Source organism: Lepidochelys olivacea (genome assembly GCF_965140295.1).
Source record: "Lepidochelys olivacea isolate rLepOli2 genome assembly, chromosome: 24".
In the NCBI taxonomy this organism is placed as follows: Eukaryota; Metazoa; Chordata; order Testudines; family Cheloniidae; genus Lepidochelys; species Lepidochelys olivacea.
In genome coordinates, this window is record NC_140434.1 from 1,393,277 (window position 1) to 1,408,242 (window position 14,966).

Genomic DNA, 14,966 nt, shown 5'->3' on the forward strand with positions numbered 1-14,966 from the left:
TGAAGACTGATGCAAAGAATTAATTTAGCTTCTCTGCAATGGCCTTGTCTTCCTTCAGTGCTTCTTTACCATCCAGTGGCCTTACTGATTGTTTGGCAGCATTCCTGGTTCTGATGTACGTAAAGAAATTTTGCTGTTAGGTTTTTGTGTCTTTTGCTAATTTCTCTTCAAATTCTTTTTTGGCCTGCTGAAGTATTACTTTACACGTGATGTGTCAGAATGTATGTTCCTTTCTGTTTTCCTCAGTAGGCTTTGATTTCTTTTACTCTGCTGTTTAGCCACGGTGGCATTTTTTTGGTATTCTTACTGTTTTGGGTTTTTTTAGTTGGGGTACACCTATAATTTGAGCCTTTATTACAGTGTTTTAAAAATATTTCATACAGCTTGCAATTCTCAATTCTTATTTGGGCTAAAACTTCCTTTGGAGACTGAGTAAAAGCTGAGTAAGGGCTGCAGGATTTAAACCCCTCAGTCAGTGAGCCAGCACTCTGAGTTGGTAGAGAAGTGAGTGCACTGGGATTTTACTCCTTTTTCTGTACCATTTTAGGAAATATTTGATCTAGTGGAAGGATCTGGGTATTTCTACGTTAACAGCAGCAAAGAGGAGATCATAAACACTACATACCTGGAAGCAGAGAGTGCCATCGAGGTGAGCATATTCAAGATGTTCTCCCCTGGAGAACAGCCTGGGTTCAGAATCTCACAGTGAGATTCACCCTCCTGGAAAGAAATCGATATTTTTTCTTACTTTCCGTCTCTCATTTCTTTTTACCTTCAGAACTGTTTATGCAGTTCACTTTAACACGCTGGAGTACTTGATTGCCAGCAAGTGTGTAAAGTGAGCCTGATATTTGTTGGAATAGGTTCTTAATAAGAGAAAACATTAGAATAATGAATTAAGGAATACCTGTCACCAAATGGTACAAAATACACTGTATCAGTTATTGTGTATAGATTTAATTTACCTTTTGGGTTTTATTATATGTTTAGGGACTTCGCTGACTTCCAGATCCTGTATAAGGTGACACTTTCAACCATTATAGCTGCTCGATCAAAATTAATTCTCTCCTGTAGTTTTCCTTGCTGCTGTTTCCTGTAACAATAAATATAATACAATATACTATTTGGTGCTAACTGGCCCAGAGGCATGAGTGAGCAGTGGGGTCAGAAATCAAACTTGAGTCAGCTTTGCTTTCCTGTAGAGAGAAATTTAGCCTGAATATCAGGAAGAAACATCCTGACTGTGTGATCTTCTGGACTGTTGAATAATTTCCAGGGGAAGTGATGAAAACACTTAAAACTAGACTGGACAATGTTCCAGTAACTGTGCTATAGGAACAGTCCTGTGGTGGCTTCTGGTTGACCCTAACAGAGCTTTTCCCTCTTACGTTTACATGTTGTTTGAACAATGACTTTTCAGCAGAATGCTAGACTTAGTCACTTTTACGAGTTAGCTTTAGCTTTTTGGTGACAGAGATGTAAATTAAATCGGTATCCACGGCAGATAATATGGCTAATACCTCCTCACTTTCCTTGTAGATTGTCCCTTTGCATCCTGGATCTCTAACCTTGGAGGTCTACGATCTCTGTCTGGCATTTCTGGGACCAGCTGCAGTCTATCTACATGTGTCTGATATGCATGAGTTGGAGGTGGATCTCATTGATAAGGTGAGACAATTTTAGGGAAACTCAAATGTCTGTAAAAAACCTAACCTGGTGGGATGTGATTTTTTTTTTTATCTTATTTCTGTTCTTTGTTTGTTTGTTTGCATTGTATGGAGCCATCTATGAAGTAATTTTCCTTTCAAGAGACATTTGTTTTATTTTCAAACTGTTAGAGAAATCTGTGTGAATATATCTTCTTAAATACAAGAGACGCTGTCAGTGGAAGTCTTTCACCTAGGCATCCGAGAACAGAATTCTTGGCTATTCCACTATGCTGTTGGCTCCCAAGGACAAAGAATGTCACTGCACAACGTGCATTCGTGCACCCGCCATCATGAAGAAACTCATCTTTCTCTAGGTTGCTTAATAAAGACGATAGACTCTTAACTATGATGGGTGGCGGTTTTGAGAGTTTGAGGCTTCAAAAATATGAGTTACATTTTGGTTCTATCATTCTTATGATTCTTTCTTCAAATCCTGTGGAGCAGAGATAATTCACATGAGCCACATAGCTGGGCTTGATGCACTTGGTGCAAGATTTGTACACAGGACTGCAAGAGAAGTTGTATTTTTTTCTTCAATGCTTGGTTAGACACTACCAACTCCTGCCCAAGTATCCATTCTTCTCCTTCTCCTTGGGGGAGGAACAACTTCTTCTGGAACTGAGCTGCAAGGGGCTTATGTTGAAGATTGAGTGCAGTGTCTTAGCTAGGTGATAAACCATGAGATCTTGCATCCACTTCAGAGGTTTGTTTTTGGCAGTAAATCATACTGCTGTAGAAGGACCAGGCCAGTCTTTTTGTTTTTTTTCACACTTTATTAATGTGAAATCTTATTTTACCTGGGTTAAAAAATGTATTTAAGGCCATTAAGTGTCCCAGTAATAATGTCACTCACTACACAATGGAAGACCCAGTGTGAATCCGTGCCTCATACTGTAGGGGCTGCCATACGTTCTGGTAGCCCCACAGCAGCTCCTAAAAGAGATGAGCCTCTAATTTTAACAGCAACAACCCTATATTTCTGATCAAGAAGTGACACTGAAAGAAGTGGGAGCCTGTGTGCATCCTCTTGAGTGTCCTGCCTATGTGAGTATCTCTCTGCAGGTAGGAAAGAGAACTTAAGAGAGGTAAGGTGGGTGGTGTCCTTTTGCAGCCCATCCAAGGTTAAGCATAGGTACAAAGACACCACCAAAAATTGTAAAAGTGCTCTTTTTACCTAGATCGAGATTGGCAAATCTGTCCTAGTCAGCGTGCGAGTCCTTGGTTTTCATCGACATCCATTCAGGAGCAAATATTTCAAGTACATGAAGCTCAAACTGCAGGCAGCATCTGCTATTGTTACACTTGTGTGAGTACTACAGTAGGCAGCCTGGTGCATTTCCACCTCAAGTAGCAGCTGATAATATCCATTGTCTACTGCAAAATAGAACTGATTACTACAGAGCAAAATCCAGCACCCTATCCATCCCCTGGCTAAAGGAGTGTTGTGGTGACTAGATATCCAAAGTCTCTCCAGTTATGTCACTGTCTCAGTATGTGTGTTCTTGGGAAAGTCGCTTCATCTCCCCATGTCTGAGGTTTAATCTTCTGTAAAGTGGGGATCATACATAAGTACCTCATAGGGTAGGTTGCCAGGCTTAATTCATATTTGTAAACCTCTCAGTGTAGATCCTCAATGAAAAGTGATGCAGAAGGCAAAGTGCTGATTTCCATTCCCATCACTCGGTTTTCTACACTGCCACAGAATCCCCTTGCCACGGGAAAATATAGCTGTGTATTAAATATGTTTACAGTGTTTATTTCTGGCATGGTTAGTCCATAAATGTATAGCTCTTTTGATTGAAATAATTTTCCTTGGAATCCCTGTATTAATACTGTTTGGCTTGCCTACTGTGGAGGCAGATGAAAATATATGTACTTATTTACAAATATCTTAGTATTCAGCAATGATGTCAGAGAAAATGAAGGACCGTTTAATGGATTATATAACTTAAACCTTGCCATAGCATGACAAAAATGGTGTGTGCATGAGGAAAGAGACATTAATTTCCCTGGAATGTATAGATTCCAAAGCATTAACATGATTGAACACAGCCACAGACTTTCTCACAACTATCACAGATTGTGAATTCTGCCTCTCAGAGCTTTGTGTAACATAAGTCTAGGACTGTGCTGGCTGTCTAGAAACACAAACCTCAGTATTAGAGACTCATTTTAAACACATCAACTATTAAAGGCATATAATTTTAATGCAAGCTGGGAAAAGTGAAAAAACTGTTAAGTATCTTTGCAGGCTAATGGAGGAAGTGGGTGAATACTCTGAAGTTTACGTACTCCGAGCTGTCGCAATAGGCCAGACAACCTTGGTGGCTACAGCCTGGGACAAGATGGGAAGAAAATTCACTTCTTCTCCTCGGAAGGTTGAAGTAAGAATGCTCACCATTTGTGCCTGTCTATCTTCAGATGTTTCTCACTTGGTGTAGAACCATTTCCTTCAAAGTGCAGTGAAAAAACCCACTTGGATAATGTTGGCCTGAAAAGCTTGGCGTTTAGATGGGTTTAGCAGTCATAAAAGAATGGAAAGATCTTGTAAGAAATCACAGATTTCTTATAAGGGCAACATGCTGCTGTTTGTTTATTTTACCAAATTAACCCATTTTCCATAAAAATCTGTGTTGTCCTGATGTTTACAAAACAGAGGGTGTTTGCTAACTGGGAGTCCCATTCTCTGTTATAGAGATCTCAAAGGGATGTGGCATAATCAGCTTAGAAAAATGCACATGTGATTTATTTTGTATGCTGTAGCAAAGAATTCAAATCCTGAGCTACCATCAATCTCATTGTTCTCTAAAATATAGGTAATTTTAGCTCTTGTGAGGTTTTTTTTTGTGGGGGGGGCGCTGGTAGAATGTCTGTGGCACTTCAAGACTAAGTGCAGACTGGCCAGGTACCCTGTGTAGTGCACCACTAAGCAAGGAGTATTTTTAATATTAATGGTTTGTCTTTTTAAAAAGAAATCCTGCAGCAGAAAAAGTTTTCCCTCCTTTTCCCTTTGCCAGGTCTTTCCTCCATTCAAACTCAACCCAGAGGAAATGACCCTCATTCCACACAACATGAGGCAGGTGAGCTTTAAAGTATATTAGTTCTTCCAGAGACAAATAAGATTTACCCAATCCCCTTTGCCTCTTTCTTTCTTCCTTCCTTCCTTCCTCCCTCTTTCCCCCCACTCCTCCTGCCATATTAAAAGAGTATAGTATTGGTAAAAAATGTCTGATAGAGCAGGTGGTAAAGGCTCTATATCCTATTATTGGTCCTATTCCTGTTTCCTACTTTGCTACCTCTTTCTCACTTAACCTTCCCCACTCTTTCCTAAGCAGTAGAAGTCAAAATTACATCAGGTATGTTTGGCCTTCTCTTCCCCTCCCTCTCAGACTCTCGCCTCCAGATCATTTCCAGGCTAGCTTCTCCTGTTTCTTTTAAATATATTTGCACTGTGAAGTGTATCTGATGCACTCACTTGAGAAGCCGGGGAAGAGACACTGCGTTGTTTCCAATATGTCATACGCTTTCTGTTTGTGGACAAGGAAAAGCGCAGATCTGGTATGTGGTTCAATTGCGTTTACCTCATTTTCTGGGGCTACAGTTTCCTGTTTAAATATATTGCAGGTGATGTCAGAAGGTGGCCCACAGCCACAGTCCATCATTCACTTCTCTATCAGTAACCAGACTGTGGCTGTAGTTAACAGGCTGGGCCAGGTGATGGCTAAGGCAGTTGGAACAGCCATAATACAGGGTACCATTCAGGCGGTCAGTGAAGACACAGGAGAAGTAATAGTTTTCTCAAAGGTATCTTCCTAGCTTGTTTTGTAAGTCCTCATTTGTTTCTCTGATGTATTTTCCTTGCACTGGCCTCTGCTGAGGAAGCACATCTGCAGGTGCGTTTTGGCATCTCAGTGGAAGTGATCCTGAAATCCTTGGTTGGACAAAACTCCCATCGTCTCTAAGATCCCATACTATATGCATGTCGTGCCTAGACAGGAGTAAAGGTTATTATTGTAGTTTGTTCTTTGGTTTTATGTCTGAAATGAGAGGTAAGGCCTTTGCCTGTTGGAGGGAGAAAAGCCTTACTAAGTGGCATCAGCTCTTACATCTCTGTGTTTCTTGCTTTGTTGCACCCTCAGCAGGAAGTGCATTGTTGAAACAAAGTAAATGTTTAATTCATGGGAGAAAGCAATGGGGCATTAAATAGCTCTATGCCAACCAGAAACTTTCCCTGCTTGGCTAGCAAATAAGCTGCTGCAGCCTCTGTGTTGGTGGCCATCATAGGCGCCAACTCCGTGGGTGCTCCGGGGCTGGAGCACCCCCGGGGAAAAATTGGTGGCTGCTCTGCACCCACTGGCAGCTCCACCCCCGCTCCCTCCCCCCAGCTCACTTCTGCCTCCCGTCCACTCCACCACCTCCCCTGAGTGCGCTGCTGGGCCCTGAGTGCCCAGCTGTTTCACGTGGCAAGCCTGGGAGGGAGGGGGGAGGAGGGGGAACGAGGCACGCTTGGGGGAGGGGGCAGCGCCAGGGCAGGGATTTGGGGAGGGATCCAATAGGGGCAGAGTTGGGGTGGGGCTGGGGGTGGGGGGGCACGAGCACCCACTGGTGCCGACAGAAGTTGATGCCTGTGGTGGCCATGTTTGCTTAATGTTCTTCAGGGACTGTCACTTCTGCAATTCTGCTAACCTCTGGGACTGCATGCAAATCTAGTTCTCCTTTAAAGCTACCAACTGAGCCCCTAACCAGCCTACACACTGTTTATTTTGATGGTAGGTCCCCAGTCTCCTTCCTCAGATTGTCCATTTTACTCCTATATCTCAAAGCATGTTATTTGCCATATATTGCAGGGTCAAGTGGAATTGGAAGTAGTTCAGCTGAGAGCAGTAAGAATTCATGCACCTGCCACGAGGCTTATAACAGCCACCAAGGTTAGTTCTGTAGCTAATATCGGAAACCACAGTGACCTGCAAGTAGTGAATGACTTTCTAGCTCTAGCTGGAGTTTTTGATTGCAGGTATAAATCCAAATGGTGCTGAAAATCCTGAGATAGGGTTTACTAAAGTGATGTAGTAACTGAAAACGGACTTCTTTAGTCATCTAGACCAGTAACTTCCAACGTTCTCAGGCAAATGGCACCAATTTACCAAATGGAGACTTTAGCTGACTCCTGTTCTACTGTGTACGCTCTAAACCCCATTCTCACAATGGTTAGCAACCTAAGTCCTACAGCGGGTTAGAGCGCTGTGCTCCACTGGATGGGAGCTGGGAAATGACAGTGCCCTAAGGCCCAGCAGAGACAAATCATTAAAGTGGGGAGAGGGAGCCTGGAATATCTTCACAAACGCCTCAAGAAACCGTGCTAGTGGAGAATCATGCATCTAGTCCACTTACCATGCATCTAGTAAGATAGTTTCTGAAACGTTCTCATACTTGGAATTTAGAAAGGCTCTCAAATGCTTTGTGTGTATAAGTGAGCAGGAAGTTATGTGCAGGACAGCATGGAAGGCACACTGAAAAGGGAACTGCTTGGCTGCTGCCGAAGATCTGAGTATGTCCAGGTAGAATATGCTTGCTCTATTTGCCATACACAGCTCCTTCCACCAGTCCAGGGCGTGGGGGACTGAACCTGAGTCTTCTGCACACAAGGATATGCCACTGTCAGAAGGGGTTGTTATATTTTCTCTAGGGCTAGGCATTTAGCTACGTTGTTTGTATGTTTTACAGTAATGTTAAGGGACTTCAGAGAATATGCTGTTGGTAACAAATTCATGACATATACTACAAACCCTAACTATTTTTGAAGAGTTTACAATTAATTTCTTGTGTCACCATGTTGGCAACTCCTCATAGTCTGTGTCCTATTCATTTCTTTGTCTGCCGTTCATAAGAACGGCCATACTGGGTCAGACCAGTGGTCCATGTAGCCCAGAGTTCCAGCAGTGGCTGGTGCCAAATGCTTCAGAGGGAATGAACAGAAAAGGGCAATTATTGAGTGATCCGTCCCAGGTCATCCAGTCCCAGCTTCTGGCAGTCAGAGGTTTAGGAACACCAGAGCATGGGATTACATCCCTGATCATCTTGGTTAACAGCCATTGTTGGACCTCTCCCCATGAACTTATCTAGTTCTTTTTTGAACTCGGTTATAGTCTTAGCCTTCACAACATCCCCTGGCAATGAGTTCCACAGGTTGACAGTGCGTTGTTTGAAGAAGTACTTCCTGGTGTGTGTCTTAAACCCGCTGCCTATTAATTTCATTGGGAGACCGCTGGTTTTTGTGTTATCTGAAGGGGTGATAACACTTCCCTGTTCACTTTCTCCACCCCAGCCATGATTTCATAGACCTCTGTCCTATCCCCCCGGAGTTGGCTCTTTTCTAAGATGAACAGTCCCAGGCTTTTTAATCTCTCCTCGTGTGGAAGCTTTCCGTCCAGAATTGAGCTTAGATGCCCAAACTGTAATGTAGAAAACATCAGCAATACCCTGAGTGCCATGGTGACAGTATTTTTACTTTGCAGATGCCTGTTTATGTCATGGGGCTGACCAGCACTCTGACTCCATTTTCCTTTGGTAATGCCAACCCAGGGCTGATATTCCACTGGTCAATGAGTAAACGGGATGTTCTGGACCTTCTCCCCCGACACTCAGAGGTATGGAGCTGTCCACAACAACGTGATTAAAACCCACTGCATGCCAGGTGGTGGCTAAAGGCATTGGGGATAAGGCAAGCTGCATTAGAATTCCTGGCTGGGCAGATTAGCACTGCTCTGCAGACCATATGGCTTGAGTGCCAGCATCCCTGCCACCCTGCCTTCATAAATTAGGACACCAAATGACCTCCCCTTCCTCCTCCTAGTCCTTCTTTGAAACAGAGAAAGCCTTTCACAAAGTCTTCTACAGTGATCTCTTCAGTGACATTGCCTTAAACTTCCTTATACTATGTCTGCTGTGTGTATGTTTCAGATTGTGGACTCCTTGAGACAGGGACTGTCTTTAGCTGTCTCCTTGTCCAAGCAGAGCTGGAGCTGCACTGAGCTGGATGCTTATCTTTGTATATCTTAAGAGGAACAGTACCAGGCTCTTGAGGGAGTTACTCATTAACCATTCTACCTAGAGCCAATTAACTTATAATAGCATCTTTCATCATAAAGAAGAAAATGCAAGGGAAAAGTGACCTCTTGAACCCTACATATGGCATCTGTCTGCATTTTTCCTTTACTATAAATGAACAGTTGATTGGAAAGGCCTGAGCAGCCTGTAATGACAACCCTACCATCTCTCTGTCAGGTTTCCCTGCAGGTTCTACCCGAGAATAACTTTGCTATGGTTGTACATACTAAGGCAGCTGGAAGAACCAGTATTAAAGTGACAGTGCAATGTCTGAATGTATCCGCCGGTCAGTTTGAAGGAAATATGGCTGAACTCTCAGATGAAGTACAAATATTGGTAAGTTGCCCTGGTCACTCCAAATGGGATCTCTTACTTTCATGGGAAGAGGCAGAAGACAGGATTTCATATCGGAAGCAAGGAGGAAAAAGGAAATGAAGCCTAGGCAAGATACCAAGTCAAGCTGGCAGGTGTGCCATGGATAGGAGTACACTGCGGGCTGTCCACAAAAGATGTATTGTAGTCACAGTGTGCACAGAGATGTGTAAACCCTTCTCTGCATGTCTCTGTATTTCTCGCTAACTGATATACCTGGTTAGTGGTGACTTCATTCATGCTGCCCATGGGGTGTATATAGATTGTGTGTAACTCCAGCCCCCCCTTCTGCAGTGTTGTTTCTGCCGCAGAGCAAGGGAGAGTTCTGTTAATGAGCTGGCCTGCCCACACTAAATGTCCAGCCCTCACTTTTGATATGGATTTTGTGGATTTTCATTGAGACTTGCCTTTTGAAGCCTTTGGAATAGAAATCATCACCCCCTGCACAGCGGCAGTTTCAGTGACTGCTCTCGAGCCTGGAGCCAAACAGTCTTGGCATTTTCAGAATAAAAGCAAATATCATATCAGCCAGTAAGCAGGAGAAAGTTCCTCATTTCCGTGCAATGTGAAGGGCTTTAACCATACAGCTCACATAACAGCCGCTGGAAATGGATGTTGAATGCTTAGTCGTTTCTTTCTGTACTTTCTTACTATGTTTTGTTTCAGAGTAGCAGCTGTGTTAGTCTGTATCCGTAAGAAGAAAAGGAGTACTTGTGGCACCTTAGGGACTAACAAATGTATTAGAGCATAAGCTTTCGTGAGCTACAGCTCACTTCATCGGAATGCATGAATCCGATGAAGTGAGCTGTAGCTCAAGAAAGCTTATGCTCTAATACATTTGTTAGTACCTGTGGCACCTTGGAGACTCCTTTTCTTCTTACTGTGTTTTGTATTTGTATATTCCTTGTGTGAAGAGGTTCCCAACAATAAAAGTGCCTTTCTCTGCTGATGAGCTCTGTGCATTGCTCTCCAGGCAGCCATTATCATTTCCACCCCCATATTGAGAGGCTTTCTTCTGATTTCTTATTAACCAGCCTACATGAGAACATAGGATTTGTCATACTGGATCATGTTATTTGTCAATTGACTTTTGTATTCTGACTTTGGCAGTGACTAATACCTGATGCTCTAGGAGTAAAAAGGGAAGGAAAAAAAACATATGTTTCAGTCCTGTTATTCTCTACCGTACATATGGATGGTGATGGATTCTGTCAGACAGCAATCAGCTTGCATGTGTTAATCCCTACTATGTCACGTATAAAGTTATTGATAGAAAAATTATCCAATCTCCGCGTTGTAGTCACAACATCTAAATCTCTGATCCCCTGTGGGAAGGAGTTCCACAGGATGATTACATGCTGTGTGAAAAAGCATTTTCTTTCATTGGTTCTAAAAGTACCTGCTATTTAATTTAATCCAGATGTATTTTTCTGAATTTCTCTTTATAAAATGATTTGTTCTGTTCCTACAGGTGTTCGATAAGCTTCTACTTTTCTCTCCAGAGTGCCCTACAGAGCAGATTCTGATGTCCACAAACTCACAGCTCAAGCTGTATACAAACAGGTAAACAAAGAAAAGACATTCCATTCTGAACCCAGGAAATATAGGACAGAGAAACAGGTTACAGTAGGGGTGCCCAACCTATGGCCCGTGGGTTGTATGTGACCTACCAGAGCATTTCATAAAGCCCATAGCCTGCTTCAACACAATATACTAACAGCTGATTCATCAGTGTTTTGTCATCATGTTTACATCATTTAGTTTACACAATTGTGTAAATAGACAATACTGGACATAGGTTATTTCTGTCTAAATACGTACGAAACAAGCTGAACTTAAAAGATAAATCAGTACAGGTGTCATTAAAATATGTAGAATCTGTTTGGCCCACACAAGATTTATGTGGCCCTCCTGTGTAATAAGGTTGGGCACCACCGGTTTACAGCATGTGTTATTCCTTTCAATGCAGGGAGCTGTCTGCCTCTTTGCATTGCAGTCAACTTTTTATCTTCTTTCCAAGAGCTGCACAGACTTGCAGAATTCTGTTGCATGGGAGACCACTTTTGGGCATGCTCAGTCTCTGAAATTGCCTGAACATTAGTCTTTAAAGCCATACTTTGTGCATATTAAGTGAAACTCAAGCCTGGCACAGAAGGGCTTAAGTGAAATTTAAGTGTTGCATAGGCCCTGTGCTAGCCCCCAGCGCAGGGATGCATTTTATCTGATGAGTATTGAGACCAGGTTGAGCTCCACTGTCAGTGCGAGAAATGAAATCTGGGGTGGTAGTTTTTGTGGTTCTTAGATTATGCACACTCCCAGATGTGTTCTTTTCTGTTAGGAATATAATATGCACTTTTCTGAGGGGTGTCCTCTGGTACCCTACCACCCTCAAATGTGCAACATATCTGAGTGACCCTGAGCATAGCTGGGTCTGACCATCTGGAGAATATTGTGCCTTCCTCCTGCTCTCAGTCTGTCAGCAGAGGGAATGAGATTGAGTTTGGGGCCCAAACTCTGATCTCTTGTGAATGAGTGGGTGGTGCTGTCACTAAACCACTGGCTCAGCACTTTCATGCCTCATTTAAATAATAATAAAATACGGTAAGCTGTGAACTGGAAAAGCTTGGAGGCACACTCTCCTGGGGGAGTTTTGAAATTGCTGGATACATGGCTTGTCTGAGAAAAGCTCTTCCTGCTGAGATTTCTCATAGCTTCACTGCCCTCCATTTAGACTGAAATGTTCAGCCTCGTAGAGTCTAACCGAGGGTTTGTTCACTCTGTCCTTGACCTAGGGAGGGAGCGGCGCTTGTGAGCTCTGAAATCCTGCAATGTTTCCCCAACTCTTCCGTCATTGAGCAGCACGGCCAGGGACTCCTGAGAGCAGGGGCTGTAACAGGCACTGCAGTGCTAGAAGTAACTTCTCTAGAACTCTTTGGTGTCAACCAGACAGTCATAACCGGGGTCCGGGTAAGAACTGTTGCAAGTAAAAGAAATAGAACCAGTGTCTGATTTTTTCAAATCACGAAAACCCGCTGATGCTGAGAGATCACGTACTATTCATTGGATCAGGATCAGTGTCTCGGAGGGGCGAGTAAGGACCCCGATCTCCAGGGTTCCGCCTCAGCTCTGCCACTGACTCCAAGTGTGACCTTGGAGGCCAGTCACATCACTTCTTTGAGCCTTAATTTACCCATCTGTAAAATGGGGGAGGATGATATGTTGTGAGATTTAATATTTGTAAATCACCCTATTGTGTGAAAGGCCCCACAGAAGTGCAAAGTATCTTTATCTGTTACTTCATTTTTTAGGGCTTAAAATAAGGGCTAAGAAACAGTGCTGACCTTCTCGCAATAAATATATTGTATGCTTTTTCATTTATTCATGTGCTATTGATAATTTAAGAGCAATCTTAAATGCTTTGAGTGATGGGAGACCAAGCAAAACCTAGGTCCTGCAGGAAGAAAGAGAGATGGTTCAGTAGGTGGCGCTCTTTCTTCTGAATTAGTTATGAACCATTGTACACTTGTACATAATACGTGGATCTGCTTCGGTGGGAAAGACATAAATTTCATGTTTTTTTAAAGTGAACCAAAGGAAGCATTGTCTCTTACAGGTGGCTCCAGTGTCATACCTGAGGATAAGCACCAGTCCCAAACTCTACACCATTAGCAGCACATCTCTGATGGCATTTCCTCTGGGGATGGCTCTTACTCTCACAGTCCAGTTCTATGACAATATTGGGGAAAAATTCCATGCCCAGAACACCCAGCTTTACCTGGCTTTGAACAGGTACAATCCTGAGGAGGTTGGCACATAGTTGACTAGGGTGACTAAAACTCACAGGTAAAATTTTAGCATTACACGTGGTGGGAGAGGTGAAAGGTTTTGTATTTCAGGGCTAAAGCAGATTTGAAGGGAGCTCTTCGGAAATGAAAAGCTGGTTCACATAACTCACTGGGCTATGTTAGCTGTGGGGTTTTTATACTTGAAATATGCTGCTTATCTCTTCTGGGCATCCGAAGCTCTGCTTGTTTTCTTTTGACTGGGGCTTGTTTGCTTTCAGAGATGACCTGCTGCTAATCAAACCTGGGAATAAGAATTACACATACATTGCTCAGGCTGTGAACAGAGGAGTGACACTGTTGGGAATCTGGGATGAGAAGCACCCAGGCATGGCTGATTATATCCATGTGCCGGTGGAGCATGTCATTGAGCCAGACCTCTCAGAGCCCATTGCAGTAGGAGATGTGATCTGTTTCAGCACACCCCTTGTAAACCAAGAAGGTTTGTATGTTGTTTTTCTGCTCCTGGTGTAGTCTCTATCTATTGTGGTGTTAACATGACCTGTTCCAGTCACCACGTTAGATCTCACAAGCTAAGCAGAGCTAGGCAGCCCATACTTGAATGAGAGACCGCTAAGGGACAGTGGAGCGGTGCTGGGGATTTAATAGGGGGCCATCTTCCCCAGAGGCAGAACTGAACTGGTGTCCCAGCATGGAGGTAGGGTTCTCTGCGCAGCTGAACGTATTGACTTGAAGGCAACGTAAAACTGTGGCTGTGGGAGGGGTGTTTACTCCAGTTTCCTGGCCAAATTCTAATCCAGACACATTCCACTTTCATAAAGTCGTCCGATTTCAAGTTTGTATGGCTTCTAATTTCTCCATTAACTCTGTGACAGACAGGATAAGGGCCAGTGTAAAATGCATAACTGCTCAGCGATGGGAGTTTGAATGCTTATTGGCACCAAGGAGTTAATACTGGACATGTTAAAGTACTCTCAGCATTAGCTTGCCAGACCAGGAAGAGCCTGTTTAGCTTATTTTGGCATCCAGTAGGAGGAGATGAAGCATGTTGCACGGCTCTGGCTTTGGCCCCACTGCACGTGGGGAAAGCGGGATTGGCATGACTTCTGCACTAGATTCGTTCCTGGGATGGAGCACAAAGGGAGCTCTGTTGGCTCTGGTGGAAATCCTGTTCCTACTAGAGCCTAGCTTAGTGCCGTGAAGCGCTGCCAGTGGCAATTCCTGCCTAGCCCAGAACCAGAAAGTGTCAGCTTTAGTGGGTCCTCAAAGGAGAGTTTCTGCTTCTCACCATCTAATGACAGGGGCCCTAATTCTCCTTACACCTACACTGGCTCTGTTATGAATTTACACCAATACAAGTCAAAGGAGTATCAGGCCCATCTCTGCTGTCAATAGAAAGCCTCCTCCCTTCTCCACTGCTCTAGGACAGTGGTTCTCAACCAGGGGTCCGGGACTCCCTGGGGGGCCGCGAGCAGGTTTCAGGGGGTCCGCCAAGCATTAGACTCGCTGGGGCCCTCGGCAGAAAGCTGAAGCCCCACCACATGGGGCTGAAGCCCAGGGCCCTGAGCTGCCCCACCACCCAGGGCTGAAGCCAAAGCCTGAGCAGTTTAGCTCCGTGGGGGCCCCTGTGGCATGGGGCCCTGGGCAGTTGCCTTGCTTGTTACCCCTTAATGCCGGCCCTGGCTTTTATATGCAGAAAACTAGTTGTTACGCCACAGGTGAACTGTAGAGTTTTTATAGTATTGGGGAGGGGGGGTCTCAGAAGGAAAAAGATTGAGAACCCCTGCTCTAGGATTCAAGTGTGGGCTCAACCTTGCTGTCCCTGGCCTTAACTCCAAAAGAGTATTTTGCATCCTTTCATTCCAGGGCTGCTGTTTTCCCCTTTTTTTCCTCACTCACCAGTGAGGCACTTCACAAGAGGGCAGGCTGCACAGGGGCTACTGACTGGTGTTCTTTATACCAAGGGTTCTGCAGC

General features: G+C 43.9%; 1 protein-coding gene across 1 annotated transcript in view; it reads left to right on the forward strand.

The window, feature by feature from the left end:
• Nucleotides 1-14,966, forward strand: part of NUP210L (nucleoporin 210 like) — a 49,234-nt gene that overhangs the window by 25,977 nt on the left and 8,291 nt on the right. The window contains exons 20-32 of the mRNA XM_084613267.1: nt 548-649; nt 1,540-1,668; nt 2,888-3,015; nt 3,961-4,093; nt 4,727-4,789; nt 5,334-5,513; nt 6,557-6,637; nt 8,225-8,356; nt 8,994-9,152; nt 10,660-10,751; nt 11,981-12,155; nt 12,802-12,977; nt 13,252-13,472. Coding sequence (XP_084469393.1) covers nt 548-649; nt 1,540-1,668; nt 2,888-3,015; nt 3,961-4,093; nt 4,727-4,789; nt 5,334-5,513; nt 6,557-6,637; nt 8,225-8,356; nt 8,994-9,152; nt 10,660-10,751; nt 11,981-12,155; nt 12,802-12,977; nt 13,252-13,472 — 1,771 coding nt within the window. The remainder of the gene's footprint in view (nt 1-547; nt 650-1,539; nt 1,669-2,887; nt 3,016-3,960; nt 4,094-4,726; nt 4,790-5,333; nt 5,514-6,556; nt 6,638-8,224; nt 8,357-8,993; nt 9,153-10,659; nt 10,752-11,980; nt 12,156-12,801; nt 12,978-13,251; nt 13,473-14,966) is intronic.